The sequence below is a fragment of the Dictyostelium purpureum genome, assembly GCF_000190715.1.
Source record: "Dictyostelium purpureum unplaced genomic scaffold DICPUscaffold_238, whole genome shotgun sequence".
Taxonomy (NCBI): domain Eukaryota; phylum Evosea; class Eumycetozoa; order Dictyosteliales; family Dictyosteliaceae; genus Dictyostelium; species Dictyostelium purpureum.
This window is the reverse complement of record NW_003519574.1, coordinates 1-22,751: the sequence shown is the minus strand read 5'-3', so window position 1 is coordinate 22,751 and position 22,751 is coordinate 1. Positions and strand designations below refer to the sequence as shown.

Below are 22,751 nucleotides of genomic sequence, written 5' to 3'. Positions count from 1 at the left end.
AAAAAAAATTTTTTTTTAAAATATCTTTTTTTTTTTTTATAATTTTATTTTTTATTTTTTAATTTTTTATCTTTGTATTATTTATTTTATATGTTATAAATTGAATATTAATATTTAACAACAATAAAAAAATGAAAATTCTTCATTTTTTTATATTACTTGTAATATCAAATTTTGTATATATTTCAAACTCTCAATCAATATTACAAATAGATGAATGTAAATAGTTTTATAAAAAAGAAAAAAAAAATTTTAATTTTTAAAATACTAACCATTTTTATTCTTAATTTTAGACAATCGTGTAGAAAAATTGTTAAAGGTTGTTTTAGTTGAATCAGAATTTTCAACCAGATTCCAAACGCTAACTGTAGGAGTTAATACTTTTTGGGATTTTTGTTCCTCTTCAGATTTCGAATGTATATCTATCGGAGGGGAATACTATGCATCCACAATGACAGTAAGGGGACAAGAAACTGTCTCTACAATTAATTTAGATTATAGCTATTTTAAGAATTTTAAACATTTGACATCAATTTCTTTTACTAGTTTATTGGCCAACTACACACTTTTCGGAAATGACCTTACTGATACTGGCTACTCTCCAATTATGTATGTATAACCAATAAAAGAAATTTACCATATAAAATGAAACTAATATTTATCATTTTTATTACAGAAATGTTGAAAACTGCAGATTAAGAAATTTTGATAAACTTCCAGCTATTCCATCCCCAACAAATAAATTCTCTATCGTTGTTAATACTGATTCCCCAGATTACTCTATTTCAAAACTCCCATTATCATCTTTAAAAAATATTAAAACATTGTAAGTTTTATTTTCTTAATATAAAGTTTTAAATTGATACTAATCCTTTCTTATAGTTCTTTTTCTTTTTCAGATACACCCACAATCACTAAACATGTAAAATATAACAATGATCTTACAAGTCCAATTTCTTTAGACTCATTGTAATTATAATATAAAAAAAAAAAAACCTAAATTTTTATTATACTAACCACATAACTCCTTTTATTTAGCTCATCATCAATTGGAGAAACACCTTCGTTTAATTTTGTAACCATTAATTCATTGTATGAAAAAAAAAAAAAAATTAAAAAAAAAAAAAAAAAAAAAATACTAATTTTAAATTTTTAGATCTTTAGATTATATTAATGGATTTGATTTACCATCTCTCTCTAACATATCAACATTTAATAATGTTAATAAAATGTTTGTAGTATATAAACTCTAAACTATGTGAGAAACAACTTACTTATTTTTATTTTTTTATTAAAATTAGGTCACTTTCATTTGATATTAATACTGGCCTTACATATCCAATCGAACTAACCAAACTAACTAGCACCACAGAGATGTAAGTTGTAATTGATGATTTTGTTATTTGAAAAAACTAATTTTTTTTTTTTTAATATTTATATATAGTAATATTTGGGCACAATTAAAAGCACCAACTTCATTAATTGAACTTACAGAAAATCTCAAACTTACATCACTCTCAATTTTTGATGCGAGTGAAACATTTAGCTTTCAAGGATCCATCCCATTCAGCATTATTCCACCCTCTTTGAAAAAATTGTAATTATTTATGGTCAATTTTAAAATTATACTATAATTCATTAATTAACTTTACTTTTTTTTTGTCAGAGTACTCCCAAAAGTTAAAATTGTTAGTTTACCACCCATGGATGCATCTTTGAGATTAACATATTTGTAACTATTAATAAATTATACTATTATTATTTATATTATTTATTAACAATCATTAAAAATTAAATTAATTTAGGGACTTAAATAATAATCAAATATCTGGTACTTTACCAGATATTAGCTCAACACAGTTAACCGATTTAATATTAAATAATAATATCCTTGAAGGCACTGTTCCCCAATCATTCTGCCAATTAAATGCTCTATCATTAAAATTGGGTGAAAACTTAGAATTAAAAGCTCCATTACCAGACTGTTTCTTGTGTTACCAAAGATCACTATATAGTAATTTGATGGACACATTTAGTGGCATTTCTGATATTACTCAAACTTTAGATGGCTCTAAAGCCACTGGATGTGGTATGTATTTAAAATTTTTTATTTATTCACAATTTTTATTTTTATTAATAAATTTTATTTTTTTAATTTTAAGGTTTAATTTATCCAAAGCTTAGTTATGATTCAAATAAATTATTAACTTTATCAGGTCAAAATTTAGGTTTTAAAAATCCAACAGCAACATACATTTTATCAGGTACTACAGGATCAATAGACTTTAAGGTAGTTAAATACTCTTCAGTTTTTACAGCTCAATGGAACCAAGACTCTATTCCAAGCTATTTTTCTTTTTCATTTGATAATGATATCTATAAAGTTGCAACTAAACCAACCAATCCATTTGCCAAAACTATAACAAAAAATAGTAATAATAAAGGTTTAACAATTAATGGTGAATTCTTTTCATATAACCCAAGTGAAATAAAAGTTACTGTTGGTTCTGATATTGACTGTGTGGTCTCATTGGCTAAATTTGATTCAATAGAGTGCTCTTCCGCTGAAGTTTTCCCAACCGGCGCCAATGTTCCTGTAGTTATTAAAGTTCTGGATCTTTCTTCTCAAATTACATTTGACTCTAGTAGTGCTTTAAGTCAAGATGTTACCTATTGCCAAAAAACATGTCTAAATGGTGGCTTATGCTACACAGATATAGGTCAATGTCACTGTACTTCAAATTGGCAATCGGGTGATTGTAGTATAACCTACAAAGAATGCACTTCAAATTGCAGTATTTCTTTAGGTCAAGGTAGTTGCAACAATGTTACAGGTATTTGTGCCTGTATACCGCTATATGATACTCCTAATTGTGGCTTTGCCTCAATTTATGCAACCTCTATATCCTCACCACCAATACAAGGTGGAGATGTAACCATCATCGGTTGGTTCGGCGAAATCCATGATACCCTTATGATATTAATTAAAGGAATTAAAGCCCCAATAAAAGAAGTTAATAACAAAACCATTGTATGCACAGCTCCCCCAGGCGAAGGAACCCATGACATTTCAATTACACAAAATGGTATTGTATGGACTGGTACAGATAAATTCCACTATTCTGGAAGTATGAAATGCTCAAATGACTGTGGATCAAATGGTAAATGTAACACAGCTACAGGCTTATGCACATGTAACGAAGGTTGGTCTGGTTTTGATTGTAAAAACAAACAAACCAATACTAATACCACTATTAATGATGGCTCTGCAATTATCAACGATGATAAACTAGCATATGAAATATTAATTTCAAATCTCGAAGAATATGATCTTTATGGCAGCTTAACAAAATCATATAATTTAACAAATTCAAAATGGATCCCTATAAACAACCTAACCACAGAAACCAAATACGTTTATTACCAATATATTGGCGAAAACAATGTATCAACTATTACATATACCATCGAAGAAGTTAAACAAGATAGAGATTATGAATTTGCAGGCCTTTCACTAGAACTTAAAGAGGGCTCAATTAAAATTTCTGTGTCCATTAAAAACTATCAATACGAGAGTGTTTTCAATACCATTCAACTTCAATTTAGATCAAAAGTTAGTGTTAATCAAAATGGTAACGATTGTAACTCTGGAGATACAAATTTTTCAACAGATGAATTGGATAAAAATCAATTATTAAACTATGTTAGTATCACTAAAAACCAAAAGGTCTTAACTGGAAGATTTGTTAATAGAGCCATAAGTGATGGAAGACCAACATTTATGAAAACAAAGGCTGTTTCAACTTCAAGTGATACATTAATTGTTGGTATTGAACTTCCTCATTGTGTAGAAGAATGTTTAATAGATCCAGGTAAGCAAAACATTTAAAAAAATAAACTGAAACTCTATCTCAAATTCTAATATTTTTTCTTTACACGATTTTAGATTTCTCTGTATTAGTTTCTCCAAATTTCTCAGATTGTAAAAAGACCCGTGCTGCCTGGGTACTACCTGTTGCCATCGTAGTTCCATGTGTTACAGTTGCTGCTCTTATTATTATTGTATCTTATTTATATAGAAAACATCGTATGACTATTTTAATGGCTAAAGACAAATATAAATTTTCTTTAAAATCACTATCAAGAAAAGATAAAGGTGAATTATACATGCCAAATGGAAAAGAAGGGGCCGAAAAAGCTTAAACCAAATCAATCTATTTATATTAACAAATTGTACATTTAAACAAAAATCATGATTTATTTATAAAAAAGAAATAAAATATTTTCTTTATAAAAACTAAAACTACAATTTTATTTTATTTATTTAATTTTATTACAATGCAACCTTATTATTATTAACAAAACAAGTTTTCTAAAAACTAATTTTTTTTTTTTTTTTTATTTTATTTTATTTATAAATAAATTAAAGTTCAAAGTACAATTTAAATAAAGGGCAGTATTTAGACTCTTGGGTTACAAAGTCTTTAAAGAATTGGCGCTTGGATTCTTTTGTTGTGCATGTTTGGGATTTTAATTTGAGGAAATTGTCAAATAATTTATCGATAGTTTCTTTATCTTCATCTTTATATTCGTTGTAGAAACCGCCTTCGCCACCTTCAAAATCTTCGAAAAGGATAACATAGTAAGATGAGAGATGGTTCATAATAGTGTTCATGTAGATTGTTTTACATTCTTCTGGGCATTCTTGCATTAATTGTAAATAGTATTCCATTGGTTCTAAGATATCGTCGAGGTCGCCACTGTCTAAACAAACAAGGATTTCATTTGAAATAGCTGTTTCGTGTATATCCAATAGTCTGGTAACTCTTGAACGTTCTTCTTTATCAATAGAGGTGTAGATATAAAAGAGCTCTGGAGTTTCATCGAGTGTAAAGAAATCTTCGTTTGGTTCGAATAAATTTATGTATTCTAATAAAACTGGGTAATACTTATTGACCCATTCATTTGATGAGCCATTTCTTAAAACAGAGTGGAATAATTTGAGGAAATCGGTTGAAACCTCTTCTTTATCGCACGATTGAATATAATGATTTAAAAACTCGATGACATCATCACTAAAATCTTGAAGATATAAACTTAAAACTTTATTTTCACGGAATAAAAAGTCAAATTTATTTCTATCGTATGATTCTTTTGCCATTTTTCTAAATATTTTATAATTGATTATTAATAAATATCAAAGGTTTATTTAAATGAAATAAACTAAACTATAACTTACCTTATGACTTCAATATTTTGTTTATAATATTCGGTTTGGTCAGCTTCAGTTAAGAAACGGCAAATTGACATAAAGTAACAACCTTTTTCTGTTAAACCTCTTTGGCAAAGTACTGGTAAATAGTATGTGAGATTCTTGACTAAATGATTTGATAATAATTGTTTTCTTTCGTCGCATAATGATTGGTTACCATTGAAAATACTTAAAGATAAAGAAATGATACAAGCCATGTTTTGGGTGGTCTTTGAAATCATATCTACTGATGATACCTTCATTAAAAGGTCAAATGGTGTTTTATCATGTGCTTGATCAATAAATCCTTTTTCATCTTGACCAATAATTAAACCAACTCTTGATAAAAATACTTTAATTGTTTTAATTGCAATTTCTCCATCACCGTTATCGAGATCCTTATATAAATCTAAATACTATAAAAAATTATAAAAATATAAAATATAAAATAAAATAAACTTATTAATATAGGGTCTATACGTAATCTATAATAAAATACAATGATACAAACATTAACTAAAATTTCGAAGATTTCATTTTTATAATTACCAATAATATCTAATGATGAAATGGTTTGGATTGAATAAAATTTAACAAGGTCAAAAGTTTCTAATGTGACCAAAGTTTCATAAAGGTCTGTGAATTTTTGTTCACTTTCGAAATAGTATTTAATAAAGAAACATGTTGAAAATGCTCTTAATACATAATTTTTATTTTTAGTCCATTCCTCCATTTCTATATAAAAAAATAATTTGTATTAATAATTAATAGCTAAAAAGATATAATGATATATAAATTTATATATATAAATCTATATATTAATATTACCATTAATTTGTAATTTCTTTGAAATCATAAAAATAGTAACAGAATTGACTGTACTAATAATTTGATTTGCATTTAATGATTTCTCTGAAATAAATTGTTCTACTCCTTTTTTAAAATCCGAAACTGACCATTTTGAACATTTTCTTAAGAGTTGGCCTGAAACCATCTCTTCTAATTTACTGGTTTTATTTACATTTGATAAAATAAAAATATTATCCTTCGATTGGATACCTTCATTTAGGAAATTTAAGATTTCTTTTTCCATTTTTTATTTTATTTTATTTTATTTTTTATTTATTTATGATATTATTAGTGCTAATGTTGTGAAATATATATACAATATGAAATTTTTTTATTTTAGTTATTATAAAAATTAATGTGTATAGTAAATAATATTAAATAATCTTTGGAATATAAATAATTTAATAAAAAAAAATGAAAAAAAAAAAAAAATATTAAAAACGTATATACAAATTTGTGAGATAAGTGTGGTGGCCTGTGTGTGTTTGATTTTATATTTTATTTTTATATTTTTATTTTTATATTTTGACAAGCTTATAAAAAAAAAAAAAGTTTTGATTTTTTTTTTCTTTGGGATATAAATAAAAAAAAATAAAAAATAAATTAATAAATAATGAAAAAAATAAAAAAAAAACTTTTAAAAAAAAAAAAAATTATTTTAAAGTTTTTTTTTTTGCTTCTATTTATAAAAAATATCAAAGAAAAAAAAAAAAAATTATTTCAAAAAAAAGTTTTAGTTCCTATTTTCTGGAACATATGAAAATAAAAAATTTAAAAAAATTAAAAATAAATGATTTTGATTAAAAAATTTATTATTATAAAAATATTTTTTTTGTGTATTATCAATAAAAACCAAAGGAACACGATTGAATTGAGAGTTTTCTTTTCATAAACTCATAATTATTTCTTGAACAAAAATAATTCTTTTAACCAATTTTTTTTTTAAATTTATTTATTTATTCATTTATTCATTTATTATTTTTTTTTTAAGAGAATGTTCAGGTGCAATGTATATGAATAAAAAAAAAAAAAATAAAAAAAATAAAAAAAATAAAAAAAATAAAAAAAATATAAAACTATTAAAATTTGAAAAATTAAAACTATATAAAAAATAAAAATTATTTTGAATTAATAAATTAAAATAAAAAATATTTACACATAATAAATATTATTAATACCATAGTTATTTTTATGATTATTAATATTTTTTAATACCACGACTTTTTTAAAAAAATCGCAAAAAAAATTTGCAAATTTTTTTTTTCAATACTTTCACATAATTTCTAATTCAACGATTATTTTTTTTTTAAAAGATATTTAATTTTTAAAAATATTTTGCAAAGAACAAACAAACAAAAAGAAAAAAAGCATCTATTAATATTTTTAAAAGAAAAGTCTAAATTTTAAATTAGTATCTCGCATAAAAAAAAAAATTGGTTGGGTTTTAGTTTTATTTTGTTTTTAAATTCATAGTTTAATTTAAAAATAAAACTTTTTTTTTTTATAGATCGATCAATAATATAAAATACATATTTGATGTTCTGACAAAAATAGAATTTTTTAAAAAGATACTATTTAAAAATTAAATGGGGCTTAAAAAGTTGTGTTTTGACCTTAAAAAAATATTTTAATATTTAAAATAATATATTAATAATATTAAAATTTATTTATTATCAGTTTCTTGTTGTTGTTGATGTTGCTTTATAATAATTGATGATGATAAGTGATCACTTAGCGGTCTACCGTTATTAATACGTGATCCCTGAAATTTTGATTTTAGATTTGGTGAAATTGATAGTTGTGTTGGAAATTTCTTTGATTTGAAAAATATATCCTTACTATCTAATGATTGACTTAATGAAATATAACTATTTTTAAATTTGGTTTCAATGGTGATTGCTTTAGAACTTGATAGGCTGTTACTACTTTTATTTGATGGTTTGTTATGGTTATGGCTACTAATATTACAGGAGGATGATGTTTGATCATTGCTATTTTGATGGTTTTTATTTACTATTAACAGGGAATCAGAGTTATGAATTGCATTTGACTTTTTATGTGGTTTTTCAATATGGTGAATTCCGCTACTATTACTACGATTGATTTGGGTATTATTATTATTATTATTATTATTATTATTATTATTATTATTATTATTATTAAATAGTTGGGGTGAGGAGGAATCTAGAGATAATGAAGGTGACATAGAGTTAAAGCCATTATTGTGAATAAAATCATTGACTTCATAATGATTTTCATTATAGTTTTCACTTAGATACCCTTCTTCTTCGGTATCATCTTCATTTTCTTCATCATAATCCTCGTCTTCATCTTCTACATCGGATTGTTGATTATCAATTTCCTGCTTTATATAGCCCTTCTTATCTAAATAGTAGAGATATTCGTTGTATTCACCTAAAGAAATATTAACATTAAAATTTAATAGTTCCAATAAACCTCTTTCCATTTTATTTGTTTCTTGAATTGAGACACCACCAACTCTTGAATAGATTTCTAATGGATAAAAATAATCATCATAAAATTTAATTGATACAAGTATACTTGAGAAATAAAGTCTATGAATGTTGTACGAATTGATGTGAACTTGTTTTTCTTTTACAATACGGTCTAAATAAATTAATGCAATTATGAAGCATGATTTGCTGCACCCTAAATACTGAACTAATCTCTTTACATAGTCACTGATTGAAATGGATGGTTTCATACCTTGAGGATTATAAAATACACCAACAGCAGTAAATTCTACGGTATCACCAAAAATTATAAGTTTTTGTAATATAAAAGATATTATAAATTCTATTGAATTTTCATAAGCAAAGTAATTATCTATATTATTATTGTTATTGTTATTATTGCTATTAATGTTACAGGTATTGTTTTTATTGTTATTATCACTATTGTTTATAATTTGATTATTAATTTCATTTATTTGTGTATTTATATTAATATAATCTTTTTCCCATGCTGTATTAATTAAATCATTTGATGATATTAATGATTGTAAAGTTATAAAAATATTAAAGTTATTGTTGCTAGTTATATTTTCATTATTATTTTGAGTTATCATTATAATAATAAAGGATTTATCTTTTTTTTGGGGGTATTTTGATAAATATTAAAAAGAAATAAAAAAAAAAAAATAAAAAAAATATTTTTTTTAAATTTTAGAAAAAAATATTTAAAATTTAGAAAAAAAAAAAAAAAATAAAATTTAATTCAAAAATTCTCGTAAAAGATATTTTTTTTTTTTTTTAATAATCAACGACAATCAATCAGATATTTATTCATTGTCCAAAATTCCATCAATTTTTTAGTATAAAAATATATTTTGGAATAGGGCATCAACATTTGGAATTATATTTTTATATTCATAAATTTATTAATTTTTTATTTATTTATTTTGTATATTTATTAAATATTAATAAATACTTTATTTAAAAACATTAGATAAGCAATTAATAGCCAACAACCTACACCAATACAATTTGAAAGTAAATATAGAGAGTGGGTTTGATATTCGACGCTGAAAGAGAATGGGAAATAACCACCTAAAATTTCATGGCCACAGTAAATTGTAATAGGGTTCATACCTACATAGATGAATGGGGAACCGTTCCAAATTTTTTTAATATCTATGACTATAAACATGATTGTGAGCACAAAGAAACCAAAACCAGCCATTAAGAAGACAAATGATGGAGACCATAGATTTTTATTTATAGGGATAACACCATCATTTTGGGAAAGACCGCAGAGGCCAGCTGCTATACCACAGCAGACAGCAGACCAAACCATCCAACGAATTAAACGTGATCTATTTGATTTGTAAATTAAAATAATTCTTCCAGCTTGAACACCAATGAAGCATATGAAAATTGAAGTTAAGTAGCCAACTGTACCCTCTGGATCATATGATGATGTTTTATAGATATCTTGACATGTTGGAGATTGGAATATGTGGTTGTTTGTAAAGATCTTCATATCGATTAAACGAGCAGCTCCACCAGTACAATTTGGGTATAATGAATTATCACCAATTCCACCTGGACCTAAATAGCCTTTTGGACATCCTGGTACTGGAACTAAAAACATTAATAAAAACCAACCAGCAAGCAATAGCAATGCAACAAGCCATTGTATCCAATATGGTGCCAAATCAGCTAAATAATTATTAATAAAACTATTGTTTTTACCGCTATATATTTTATCACTACTATTGTTATTATTATTATTATTATTATTGTTATTTATTGATTGTTGTTGGGCTGGGTCAATATTGAAATCTAGTGGTGCAATGACATGCTGTTGTTGATCTATATTTAAATTTATATCTGATGGTGATGGTCTAAATCTCCAGAGTGGTACAAAAAGCATTATAAGACCAACAATTAAATAAGAAATTGCAAAACGTTGTAAAACACCTAAAATTCTCCAATGTTGTAAATTGACACCATTATTGATAAACAAACCTAAGGCAAACAGTATAGCTGATCTACGAACTAGCTTTTGAACGATAACTAGTTTGGTGGTTCCACGTCTTTCCATAGCATTAAAAGATAATGGCATTGCAATGCCCATAATAAAAACGAACCATGGGAATACCAAATCAGCAACAGTTAAACCATTCCAATAGCTATGATTGAAAAACCAATATCCACCGCCGCCATAGTTTACAAAAATCATAATTGTAATTGAAAACCCTCTAAAAACATCCAATGATTTTAATCTATCCTTTTTCTTATTATTTTCTCTTTCCACACTTGATATTAATTGATATTCTAAAGAATCTCTCTTTGATCTCTTATAGAGGTATAATATCATTGGCCAAACTATTGCCATAGCGGTTAATATTGAAAACATTACTGCAATTGGTATGTTTGGGTTATATTCTTTTGATAAAATATTTACGGAATGAAATAATCTCCTAAAAAGAATGGTTAATATATGGTATTAAATATTGTTATTGAAATGTTATAAGGTATACGTACTTTGTTGTTTTATTTACTGATGAAATATTAACACTTAAATCATAAACGCCATATTCATTAAATTTTTGATAAAAAGATAAATACATAAATCTTGTATTAACTCCATTGTTTAGAATGGATACATTAAATTTATAACCAAATGTACTTGGCATAATAAAATAATTTGTATTTGTGGAGCTATATATAAAATTAGTATTAGTATTAGTATTTTATAAAGAGTCTATAATTATTTATAGTTTATGTATATACTTTAATTCGACCAATAGTTGATAGCTACATGATACACAAGCATCATAAACATATTCAAAATGAAGGGTGGTATTTGGACTAATTTCTTGTGGAACATTTGATATAACTCTTAAATAGGATTGATCATATTGTAGTTGTGATATATCTGGGTTACTAACAAAATTTGTAATAGTTTGTGATTGTACATTTTCAAAAATAAATATATTTAATAATATAAATATTATTGATAAAAATTTCACAATTATCATTTTTTTTTTTGTTTTTTTTTTTTGTTTTTTTTTATAAAATTTCTTTTAAATAAACAAAAGTTATTATTTTATCTATTATTGTTATTACTATTGTCGATAAAATCAATCTCTATCTTTATGATCTATATATTTTTTGTTTAAATCTTGTGATTATTGATTAACTAAAGTATATTATTATTTTTAAAATAAACACAAATCAAAATAAAAAATATAAAACAAATAAACAAATAAATATATATATATAGGGGTTTTGTATAATTTGAAAAGTATTAATGTGTGGGGGTTTTTTTTTTTTTAACAGAGATTGTGTTTATTTTTTTTTTTTTTTTTTTTTAAATTTTTAATATAAAAAAAATTATTTTTTTTTATTTTTTTTTTTTTTTTTAAATTTTTTTTTAATTTTTTTTGGGGAAAATTTTATTTTTTTTATGTGAAACATCTCTATATAAGGTTTATGTTTATCATTGTATGTTATCACACATTTTGAAAGATATTATTATTTTTGTAACCCCTCTTAGATATTTAGGTAAATATGTAACACATTTTAAAATCATGATGATCACTTTTATTTAAAACAATTTTGATTCTTATTTTATGTAAATAACTTTTGTCTAAAATATATAAAAAAAAAAAAATTATTTTTGTCTTTTTACACAATCCAAAAAAAAAAAAAAAATCTTTTTTTTCACTGGGCATAATTATTCGTTAAACTTTTATATGCATATATAAGATTTATTACTATTATTGTTATTATTATTTTAGTGAAATCAAAAAAATAAAGATATAAAAGCTATTTTAAATATTATTGATTATAAAAATAAAATGATTTTTTTTTAATGGAAAAATTATATGATAATAGTGGTTATGATGTGTTAATATTAGTGAATGATTGCCATAAAATATATTAAAATTTTGTAAAAAATAAATTCTGTATATAAAAGGTTAATAAATATTATTTGTTTATTTTTATTTTTTTATTTTTTTTTTAATTTCGATTGAATGATTGTGATGTTAATAATCTAATTTATTTTTATATTTTAAATAAATATTTTTATGTGATGTATTATTTGCAATTTTGATAAATTTAAGTAACACACCACTTTTAAAAAAAAAAATAATAAAAATAATAATAATAATAATTTATTTTTTTAGGAATTTGATGGGGGATATTGGTGTGGATAAAACATGTATATATAAAGTAAATAGATATAAATGTTTTATACATAATAATAATAATAATAAATCTTTTTGAAGAACAATTTAAATATTATTTATTAAACACACACAACACTCTCGCCAAAAAAAAAAAAAAAAAAACTTATATTTGTTAAATTAACAACATAATAACAATTAAGAGAATTAACCAAAAAAAAATAATAATAAATAATAATTTTTAAATCATAAAATAAAAAAAAAAAAACAAGGATAGAACTTAAGTAAAAAATTAATACTATTATTATTTTATTATTTTTTTAATTGTAATATTAAATTAAACATTATAATAAAAATAAAATAATTTTAATATTTTTTTTTTTAAAAATAATATTTAAAAAAAATTTATTTAAACAAAAAAAAAAAAACAAACTTAATACTAAAAAACAATAAATCAAAATAATATAATGAAAGTTTTTTATATTTTTTTAATAACAGTTTTAATAATTTCTTTAAATATATCATTTATACATTCCCAGGGTAAAAAAAAAAAAAAAATGAAAAATCATTTTTATTATGGTTTTAAAAACCATCATATTAATTTATTTTAAAAATTATATTTTTAGATAGTTTAGATAATACAAGTAGTAACAGCAATAGTAGCAAAAGTAAAAATAATAATACAAAGAGTGAGGAGCAAATAAATATTACAGAAAATGAAGATGTTTTAATTATACCAAATTTAAAATATGATTCAACATTAAAAGAATTTACACTATATGGTATTGGGTTAGGGAATCAAAGTTTTACATCGAATACACCAAAATTAAATTGGGTGTATAATAATGTAACTAAAGAATTTAAATCCAAATGGTTAGAAACTAATGTTCCACTTCCAGATATACTCTTTTTAGAGATTCATAATAAGGATTTCTTTTTAGCAACTGATGAAAATCATAAACCAGAATTTAAAAGTATTCGTAAAAGTGGCAAAGATTTATATATTCAAGGTCGTTTTTTCACATATAATGCAACTGATATAAAAATAACATCAGATGGTGAAATTTGTCAAGTAAAGAAGGCAACATTTGGTTTCATAGATTGCACAATGATAAACCCACAACTATTTCAATTAAATTCAGCAGCTCAAATGATAATTGGCGGTAAAAGAGGTTTAACTTTTAGAGTAGATTTTATTGGTTCAGAACCTCATTTTGGAAACAACAATAACAATAATAATAATTCCTACTCTTTAAAAAATAATATTTCAAGGTATTTAATTTTAATTTTTATTATTCAAATAATTTTATTAATTAATATTTAAACAATAAAGAAAAATAAACATAAAAAAAAAAAGAAAAAAAAAAAGAAATAAAGAATTTGTAATTTATGACAATAGTATTATTTGTTTATTTATTTTATTTATTTAAATAAATTCAGCATATTATGGAGGATTGTTTTTTATAAGTTGGGATATTGATTCTGGTATTAAATATTTTTCCTATAATTTCTTTTAACTACTTATTTGGTTTGATCATTTAAAATAGGAGTTCAAATTAATTAAATAATATAAATTAGGAAATAACATTTTCTATTCACCCCTTAGTTTTGCAGAGTTCTTTATTATATGTATGTCATTAAAATTTTTAAAAAAAAAAATAAAGACCCAATTTTATTTTTATTTACAAATTATTTGATTTTAATTCCTCTTCTCTTGGCATATATAGTTCTTGTGTTTTGAATTGTGACACTAGTTTGTTTTTGGCTAGTAATAGAGTTGTTCGGTTTTTTTTGAATAAAATAGAACTTGTTATTATAATGGCAGAAACTGCAACACAAGGTACAACAATGGCAACAGGTAAAACCCATTTAGCACGATCATTTGATTTGCATTTCTTGAACGATGGGGATACTAGTACTGAAAAATCAGGATCGATGCTTAATGATTCTGTGAAATATGGTAAATTTAATCCAATAATAAATGATTCTTTATTTGCTGATGTTGTTGTGGTATTTGAAATTAATGATGTTGTAATAAATGATTGTCTGTGATCACTTAATACTCTGTTTATAAATCTACCATATAATACTTTTTCATTTTTTGAAATTGTAATATAGTTTAATAATTGATTATTATCTAATAAGTCTTTATCAATAGACGTTTCTTTATTGTTGCATTGATTATTTTCGAAATTTGCACCATTATCACCTACTAAAGATTCTAATCTGAGTTGTAATTTATTTAATGCACTTGTAAATGGATAGTTGTCGATGTTTACTGTTATTTTAATTGAATCTTTTTCTAAAGTTAATTGTAAACCTGCAAATTCATAATCTCTCGATTCTTTGATATCTTCAATAATATATGTTATTCTGCATGTTTCTGAAATATTTTGATTGAATTTATGAATATTCTTATCAGTATCTCCTATGCTGATCCATTTGTTAGTTAGGTTATGTGTAATAACTATTGTATCAGTGACATCATATTCAATTAGTGATAAAATTGATATTTCGTAAGTTGTTTGTTGATTACTAATAGAACTTGAACCATTATTGATGGTTGTATTTGATTCAGGGATTTCAATTTCTGGTGATTTTGTTGGTGTTGGTGTAGATGATCCCGAACTAGTTGATGTCGAACCTCCAGTTGTCGATTTTGAATTACAGTCATATCCACCCCAACCAATAAAACATTTACATTGACCTGAAGAGCTATTGCATTCACCATTTGCAACTCCATTTAAAGAACAGTCTTTTGGACATCTATATGTTGTTTCTGTATAGTGGAACATATTTTCACCAATCCATTCTTGATTGTTTTGAATAATCTTTATTGATTTAGTACCTGATCCTGCACCAATAGTACAATTTGCAAAAGTTGTATTATAATAATGTATTTGACAATTTAAAGAACCAATTGTAATTGTCAAACCTTCATTTGGTGATCCAAACCAACCATATAAATTAACTAAACCGCCCGATGACAATGTTGATGAAGCTGATGTTAAAAATTGACTTGGTATTTCACAAGACTCACCTTTCCATTTTAGATTACAAACACATACACCTACTTTACCATTACATTCGCCTCTACCTTCTTGAGTACCACAGTTTGATTTACATGGTATGGGACTACATGTTTCACCACTATAGCCCGGATTGCATATGCATGTACCAGTGTTAATTGAACAAATACCCTCAATACATTGATTTGGGCATTCTTTTGCAACTGTTGTTTTATCTTCGAGTGTATTAATAGTAAATGAAATGAATTCTCCAGATTTAGTATTCTTAATAGTTGTTGGGACATCATTTTTGACAGGTAATACTTTTTGATTTGGGAAGTTACAAATGATTTTATTAAATGTTATCGATGAAATTAAACAAATTTCATTTGCAATTTTAATTTCAAAATCATTTTTGTTATATGAAAAGTTTGAACCTTCAAAAATAAATTGGAGATTTGATTTTGTAATATTATTTAATGATGGTAATAAGTTTTTTGTATTAAATGTAAAATTTCTTGGCGATAAAGAAACTACTACAGTATCTGGAATTTGGCCCCACATATCATTCCATTTTCCTTTAAACATTGAGTTTCCTTTGATAGTTGAAAATGCAATTGGATAATTGAAAATTTGGGGTAAACTCAACCCGATATTTTCTCCATATATAGTTATTTCTTTTTCAAAAGATATATCGAAATTAGGAATGATCGAACTTTCGTCTTTTTAATAAAAATAATTAGTAAATATAATAATGTTTTTAAAAAAATAAAAATATAATAATAATAGTTTTATTTTCTACATACCACAAACTCCATAATCTAAATTAGGATTATTTCTATAGTCATCAAAATATGGATTTAAATAACAAGATTTGCACATTGGAAGTTTTCCTTTATTAAAAATATTAAATTAGTAATTGGTTTAATAAAAAACAGTTAATTTTTTATTATTATTTTATACAGTGAACTTACCATTTAAATTATTATTTGATAAATAGTTTACAAACAAACAATAGCTTTCAGGAATTGGTCCACTGAAACCAGTATTAGTAAGTTGAACTTGTGCCAGACTTTTATAAGATGAAAGATCTGGTAATGGTTTTGGACCATTTATAACAAAATTATTACCAACAATTATTCTTTTTTTAAAAATAAACAAAAAAAAAAATTAATATAAAATATTTTTTAATATATTTATTATATACATACAATGTATTAATATCTTTTGGTAAAATTGGAAATTCAACAAGACCTAAGTTATTTAAAGACAAATAAACCATATTATCTGGGAAAATAAATGGAAGTTTTCCATTGATATTGAATGTTGGATTTTCTGCTATGAATAGAAATACAAGTATTGTTTTTGGTAAGGTTATGTATTCTGTTGGAGGTTTAAATTTAGGTACTAGAGATAGTTGGTTGAATTTATTATTTGGTGAAAATATTTGTTTGGGAAATTCAATTTCTTTATCATTTGAAAATGTGAATAGTTCAACTTGATTTAAAGTACCTAAATTATCAATTGACTCCGAGGATAAATCCCCAATAATCTTTAAATAGAAATTAAATATCTTTAGATCTGTTAATTTTGGGACAGCATTTGAATACAAATTACTAAAAATGAAATATTAATTAAATATATTTTTAATTTAAAAAAAATAACTTTATGTTGAAAATGCTTACATATAAATAAAATTGGTTTCTAAACCTTCTAAATCATTTATATATTTTGGGTAGTTATTTAATTTTATATTTTCAACAATTTTAATTTCCCTAAATAAATGGTGAAGAAAATATATTAATATTTGTTTATATTGTCTTAAATATTATTTTTAAAGATAATTACAAAGAAGTTATGTATTTAATAGATCTAAAACGTAATTCTTTAAAGTTTGAGAATGAATCTATAAAAATTTCTAAATAGAATTGACCTTTTGGCAAAATAGAGCCTTCAGATACAATTATTCCATCATCAAAAATACACGAGGTTAAAATAATTTGTTTTGCAACATTTTTTTGATCATCTGCACCTAGTGCATCTTTTTTTATTGCTATTAATGATAAATTTCTATTTTATAAAAAAAAAAAAAATTAATATTTAAATTTTCTTCGATTATTTATTATTATAATTATAGTTACAATTGATTAATATTTTCAAAGCAGCTTAAATCACCATATACTAAAGATGGAGGGGATGGATTACTGGGAGTGGGTACATTCCCTTTGATAGATCTAAAATTTAAAAAAATAAAAAAATAAAAATAAATTAATATAAAATTTTATAAAATAAATAGAAATAAAACATACAGTTTTTCAAGAATTTTTGTATTGGAATCTGAACATTTACTTTCATAATAATAGTCCCTTGTAATAACTGGGTTTCCACAAAATTCAACATCATTTATATTGAATAATTTGGCCAATAATGCTTTTAAGCAATCTTCATCCTGTAATGATTTTACAAAACTAATATTAACTAAAAAAATAAATAATAAAAAAATGTTTAATTTCATTATTTGTTAAAAATAAAAAAAAAAAGAGAAAATTCATAATTTGCAAAGAAAAAATGAAAATAATTAAAAAAACAAAAATTATATTTTAAAAAATAAAAAATAAAAAAATTAAAATTTTGTGGGCGGTTACCAGACTCACCAACCTGGAAATTTAATAAAAAAATAAAAAATATGACAAGAATAAAAAAATACGACAAGAATAGAATTTTAATTATTTATAAATTTCTTTGGATATTAATAAAAAATCAAATGGTTATTATAATAATTAATAATTTTGGAATGAAAAAATATTATTTTGTTTTTATTTATTAGTTTCTTGAGGCTTTGTTTGGCATATAAAGATCACTTTTATTCTTTTTTTGGTAATGCCCTTAGTTTGAATTTATTTTTAACCAATAAAACTGTGGTACGATTTTTTTTGTAAATAATGGCACTTATTATTATAATGGTGGCAACAGCAACACAAGGTACAACAATGGCAACAGGTAAAACCCACTTTGCACGATCATTTGATTTGCATTTCTTGAACGATGGGGATACTAGTACTGAAAAATCAGGATCGATGCTTAATGATTCTGTGAAAAATGGTAAATTTAATCCAATAATAAATGATTCTTTATTTGCTGATGTTGTTGTGGTATTTGAAATTAATGATGTTGTAATAAATGATTGTCTGTGATCACTTAATACTCTGTTTATAAATCTACCATATAATACTTTTTCATTTTTTGAAATTGTAATATAGTTTAATAATTGATTATTATCTAATAAGTCTTTATTGATAGACGTTTCTTTATTGTTGCATTGATTATTTTCAATATTTGCACCATTATCACCTACTATAGATTCTAATCTGAGTTGTAATTTATTTAATACACTTGTAAATGGATAGTTTTCAATGTTTACTGTTATTTTAATTGAATCTTTTTCTAAAGTTAATTGTAAACCTGCAAATTCATAATCTCTCGATTCTTTGATATCTTCAATAATATATGTTATTCTGCATGTTTCTGAAATATTTTGATTGAATTTATGAATGTTCTTATCAGTATCTCCTATGCTGATCCATTTGTTAGTTAGGTTATGTGTAATAACTATTGCATCAGTGACATCATATTCAATTAGTGATAAAATTGATATTTCGTAAGTTGTTTGTTGATTGCTAATAGAACTTGAACCATTATTGATGGTTGTATTTGATTCAGGGATTTCAATTTCTGGTGATTTTGTTGGTGTTGGTGTAGATGATCCCGAACTAGTTGATGTCGAACCTCCAGTTGTCGATTTTGAATTACAGTCATACCCACCCCAACCAATAAAACATTTACATTGACCTGAAGAGCTATTGCATTCACCATTTGCAACTCCATTTAAAGAACAGTCTTTTGGACATCTATATGTTGTTTCTGTATAGTGGAACATATTTTCACCAATCCATTCTTGATTGTTTTGAATAATCTTTATTGATTTAGTACCTGATCCTGCACCAATAGTACAATTTGCAAAAGTTGTATTATAATAATGTATTTGACAATTTAAAGAACCAATTGTAATTGTCAAACCTTCATTTGGTGATCCAAACCAACCATATAAATTAACTAAACCGCCCGATGACAATGCTGATGAAGCTGATGTTAAAAATTGATTTGGTAAATTACAGGATTCTCCTGTATAGTATTGGCTACATATACATTTACCAGTTGTACTTGAGCATAAACCATTGCCAGAGCCCTCATTACAAGAACTACAGGTTTTAATAATTGTTGTTTTATCTTGAGCTGTATTTACTGTAAACATAGATATGGTTGTTAGTTTGATGTTTTGGATAGTCGAGGGAATATCTTGACCTATTTTTAATTGATCCGTTGCTGAAAATTGACAATTGAGGGTATTAAAATCTATGTATGTATTTGAGCACTTTACTCCAGAAATTTTAATTATGATATCATCTAAATCATATGAAAACTGTATTCCTTTAAAAACAAACTGATTTCCTGATTTCGTTATACTTAATATTTCTGGTACTAATGGCGAGGTTGCCAAAATAAATTCATGATTGCCTAGCATAACATTAATAATATTTGGTAAAACTCCATATACCCTTGGGTCCCAAAAAACTTCAAAATGACTCTGAGGTACAATAGTTTCCAGTTTTATTGAAAGATTTTCTTTAATAACTGGTGTATCTATACCAAGATTTTTTCCTCTTAAACTTAAAATATAGTTATCTTGATTATATGTTATATATGGTACAATTGATCCTGGTTCTGTAATATTAAAAATTATTAGTATTTGTTTATTTTTTTTTAGAATTAAAAAAAAATTTTGAAATTACTGATAATAATACATACTGCAATCATTTTTAATTAGTTTTGGGTTACCACTAAAAGAAGAATCACTGTAATGTTCTTGATAGCAAGCAAAACATTGATTCCATTCACCTTCCAAGTTGTTATTTTCTAATAGTAAAAAATCTAATTTACAGTAATTCTCTGGAATTGATCCAATCATTTTCGAATTGGTTAAAGAAAATGAACTAAGTTTATAAAACTTTTCTATATCTGGTAATGGAGATCCTATGTTATTTTGATATAAAATTCTATTATAAAAAAGATTTGATTATTAATTAAAATTTTTACAAAATATATCATTTTAATAAATTCCTACACATACATAGTTTTAACAGTTGGGGGAATTAAATCCATCGGATATTTAGTTAAACCAAGATTTCCAATTGAAATCTTGGTTAAAATATTTGAGAGTGATGCAAATGGGAATAAACCTTTGTTATTAAATGATGGAGAGTTGGAAATTGTAAACTCTTCAATATCACTTGGAAGGGTTAAAGCTTGTGAAGGTGGACTAAATAAGCCTTTTAAATCTAACACTCTAATTTTATTATTTGGTGAACCTAAGGCATTAGGGTATTCTATTTCACCATTAAAAATAAAATTGAATGAATCGACACTTTCTAGGGTATCTAAGTTGTCAAAAGATGGAATTGTATTGTAAATTTTTAATGATAATTCCAAATTTTGTATTTTCATATTTAAAAATGATGGGATTTCATTTGAATCTATTATTCTAATAATATTAAAAATATTAATACTAATTTAATAATAAAGAATTGAAATTTAATAAAAATACATACACATTATAGAAATTTGTTTCATCTGAAGTTGAGAGGTCATTTTCTATTTTTGGGAAATATTGTTCAATATTTTTATATGCAAGAATACTTTAAAAATGTTAGTATACAATGCTTTTTGGGTATTATCTGGTTAGTGTAAAGAAATATGGGTTTACTTACAATATTTTCAAATATTTTAAAGAAGAGAATGGAATAAAAAGTAAATTTGAAGTATCGGTAACTGCAATACTCAAATGTTCTGTTGCTGTTGGTATTGAGTTTCCGATTGATGAAATTCTTTGATCTTTAAAAGTACAATCATCCAAATAAATTTTAGTAGCTACTCTTTTGTCATCAGTGGTACCTAAAGCATCTATATCTAAATATAAATTACTTAAATGTCTATATTAAGATAATAATAAATTAGTATATAATAATGTTATTAATAAAGAGTCTTTATATCTACCAACATTTCATATAAACCTATTTCAAAACATTTTAAATCATCATAGGTTATTATAATGCTATTTTTTTCATGGGACGCAATTTTCCTAATAATTAAAATGTGAAAAAAAAGTAAAAAAAAATTAGAGTCATTTTTTTTATTTTTTATTTTTTTTATTTTTTTTTTATTATTTTTTTTTGGAATTTGAAATATTTACAAAGAGTTAAGATCGACAATACATGTTGTTTTTATTGAAAATCCATAATTTAGGTAATCATAACCAGGATCGCCTGTACATAAAGTTGTTACTTCTGAAATGGGTATTGGAAATAGTTTATTTAATAATTTTCCTAAACAAACTAGTTCATCAGTACTAGATTTTACAACAGGAAAAATATATATAAATAATATAAAAAAAATAAAACTATTAATTTTTTTATTTTGAGGGGTCATTATTACACATTTGAAAGAAAATAAAATAAAATAAAATAAAATAAAAGAAAAATAAAAATGATTGTATACAAAAAAAAAAAATTTAAAAAATATTCCTAAAAAAAAAAATTAAAATTGGATTTTTTTTTTTTCAGAGAATTCAAAATATCTCTTTTTTTATTGTTTAGTTAAATTATTTTCAACAAATCTATACAGTATCATATTTTTTAAAAAAAAGTGTCTATTATTTTGGCCCAATTCATCAACTGAACTGTAATTAAAATATGTTGGATATAATTTAAAAAGTAATTTGATTACCGATAAATTTGCATTTTTTACTGATTCTTTTAATAAATTTTCTCAATACCTGCCAGTCTGACCGCTTAAATATCCCAACTTCCCCCGATCGAGCTCTCATTGTGACAAAATTTTGGCCGCCCCTCTTTTTTTTTTTTTTTTTTTT

General features: G+C 24.0%; 8 protein-coding genes across 8 annotated transcripts; 3 read left to right on the top strand and 5 right to left on the bottom strand.

The window, feature by feature from the left end:
- Positions 1 to 88: 88 nt before the first annotated feature.
- Positions 89 to 1,169, top strand: DICPUDRAFT_95205 (uncharacterized protein; the record flags this gene model as incomplete). The annotated part of the gene is made up of 6 exons (XM_003290689.1): positions 89 to 219; positions 294 to 609; positions 677 to 826; positions 883 to 969; positions 1,039 to 1,092; positions 1,157 to 1,169. Coding segments are annotated over exons 1-6 (708 nt in total), but the record flags the coding sequence as incomplete, so codon positions are not given.
- A 2,324-nt stretch (positions 1,170 to 3,493) lies between these two features.
- On the top strand, positions 3,494 to 4,149 carry DICPUDRAFT_21469 (uncharacterized protein; the record flags this gene model as incomplete). Its single annotated transcript, XM_003290688.1, has 2 exons — positions 3,494 to 3,872; positions 3,947 to 4,149. Coding segments are annotated over 2 exons (582 nt in total), but the record flags the coding sequence as incomplete, so codon positions are not given.
- Positions 4,150 to 4,400: 251 nt separating this feature from the next.
- Positions 4,401 to 6,674, bottom strand: DICPUDRAFT_95204 (uncharacterized protein). The gene is made up of 4 exons (XM_003290685.1): positions 6,080 to 6,674; positions 5,763 to 5,986; positions 5,240 to 5,667; positions 4,401 to 5,165 (listed from the first exon to the last, which is right to left on the bottom strand). Exons 1-4 carry the CDS (start codon positions 6,342 to 6,344, stop codon positions 4,424 to 4,426), a joined length of 1,659 nt encoding a protein of 552 aa, XP_003290733.1. The 5' UTR covers positions 6,345 to 6,674; the 3' UTR covers positions 4,401 to 4,423.
- A 1,803-nt stretch (positions 6,675 to 8,477) lies between these two features.
- On the bottom strand, positions 8,478 to 8,825 carry DICPUDRAFT_37885 (uncharacterized protein; the record flags this gene model as incomplete). Its single annotated transcript, XM_003290684.1, has 1 exon — positions 8,478 to 8,825. A coding segment is annotated over one exon (348 nt), but the record flags the coding sequence as incomplete, so codon positions are not given.
- A 574-nt stretch (positions 8,826 to 9,399) lies between these two features.
- Positions 9,400 to 11,885, bottom strand: DICPUDRAFT_49381 (uncharacterized protein). Its single transcript, XM_003290683.1, has 3 exons — positions 11,359 to 11,885; positions 11,110 to 11,286; positions 9,400 to 11,042 (listed from the first exon to the last, which is right to left on the bottom strand). Exons 1-3 carry the CDS (start codon positions 11,604 to 11,606, stop codon positions 9,533 to 9,535), a joined length of 1,935 nt encoding a protein of 644 aa, XP_003290731.1. The 5' UTR covers positions 11,607 to 11,885; the 3' UTR covers positions 9,400 to 9,532.
- A 1,312-nt stretch (positions 11,886 to 13,197) lies between these two features.
- On the top strand, positions 13,198 to 14,155 carry DICPUDRAFT_92537 (uncharacterized protein). Its single transcript, XM_003290687.1, has 2 exons — positions 13,198 to 13,298; positions 13,385 to 14,155. The coding sequence occupies exons 1-2, from the start codon at positions 13,226 to 13,228 to the stop codon at positions 14,080 to 14,082; spliced, it is 771 nt and encodes a 256-aa protein (XP_003290735.1). The 5' UTR covers positions 13,198 to 13,225; the 3' UTR covers positions 14,083 to 14,155.
- Positions 14,156 to 14,440: 285 nt separating this feature from the next.
- On the bottom strand, positions 14,441 to 18,281 carry DICPUDRAFT_155267 (uncharacterized protein; the record flags this gene model as incomplete). Its single annotated transcript, XM_003290682.1, has 7 exons — positions 14,441 to 16,488; positions 16,573 to 16,659; positions 16,741 to 16,907; positions 16,978 to 17,382; positions 17,615 to 17,836; positions 17,908 to 18,000; positions 18,076 to 18,281. 7 exons carry the CDS (start codon positions 18,279 to 18,281, stop codon positions 14,441 to 14,443), a joined length of 3,228 nt encoding a protein of 1,075 aa, XP_003290730.1.
- A 348-nt stretch (positions 18,282 to 18,629) lies between these two features.
- Positions 18,630 to 22,620, bottom strand: DICPUDRAFT_155266 (uncharacterized protein; the record flags this gene model as incomplete). Its single annotated transcript, XM_003290681.1, has 6 exons — positions 18,630 to 20,548; positions 20,633 to 20,880; positions 20,955 to 21,365; positions 21,433 to 21,519; positions 21,592 to 21,813; positions 22,607 to 22,620. 6 exons carry the CDS (start codon positions 22,618 to 22,620, stop codon positions 18,630 to 18,632), a joined length of 2,901 nt encoding a protein of 966 aa, XP_003290729.1.
- Between the last annotated feature and the right edge of the window lie 131 nt (positions 22,621 to 22,751).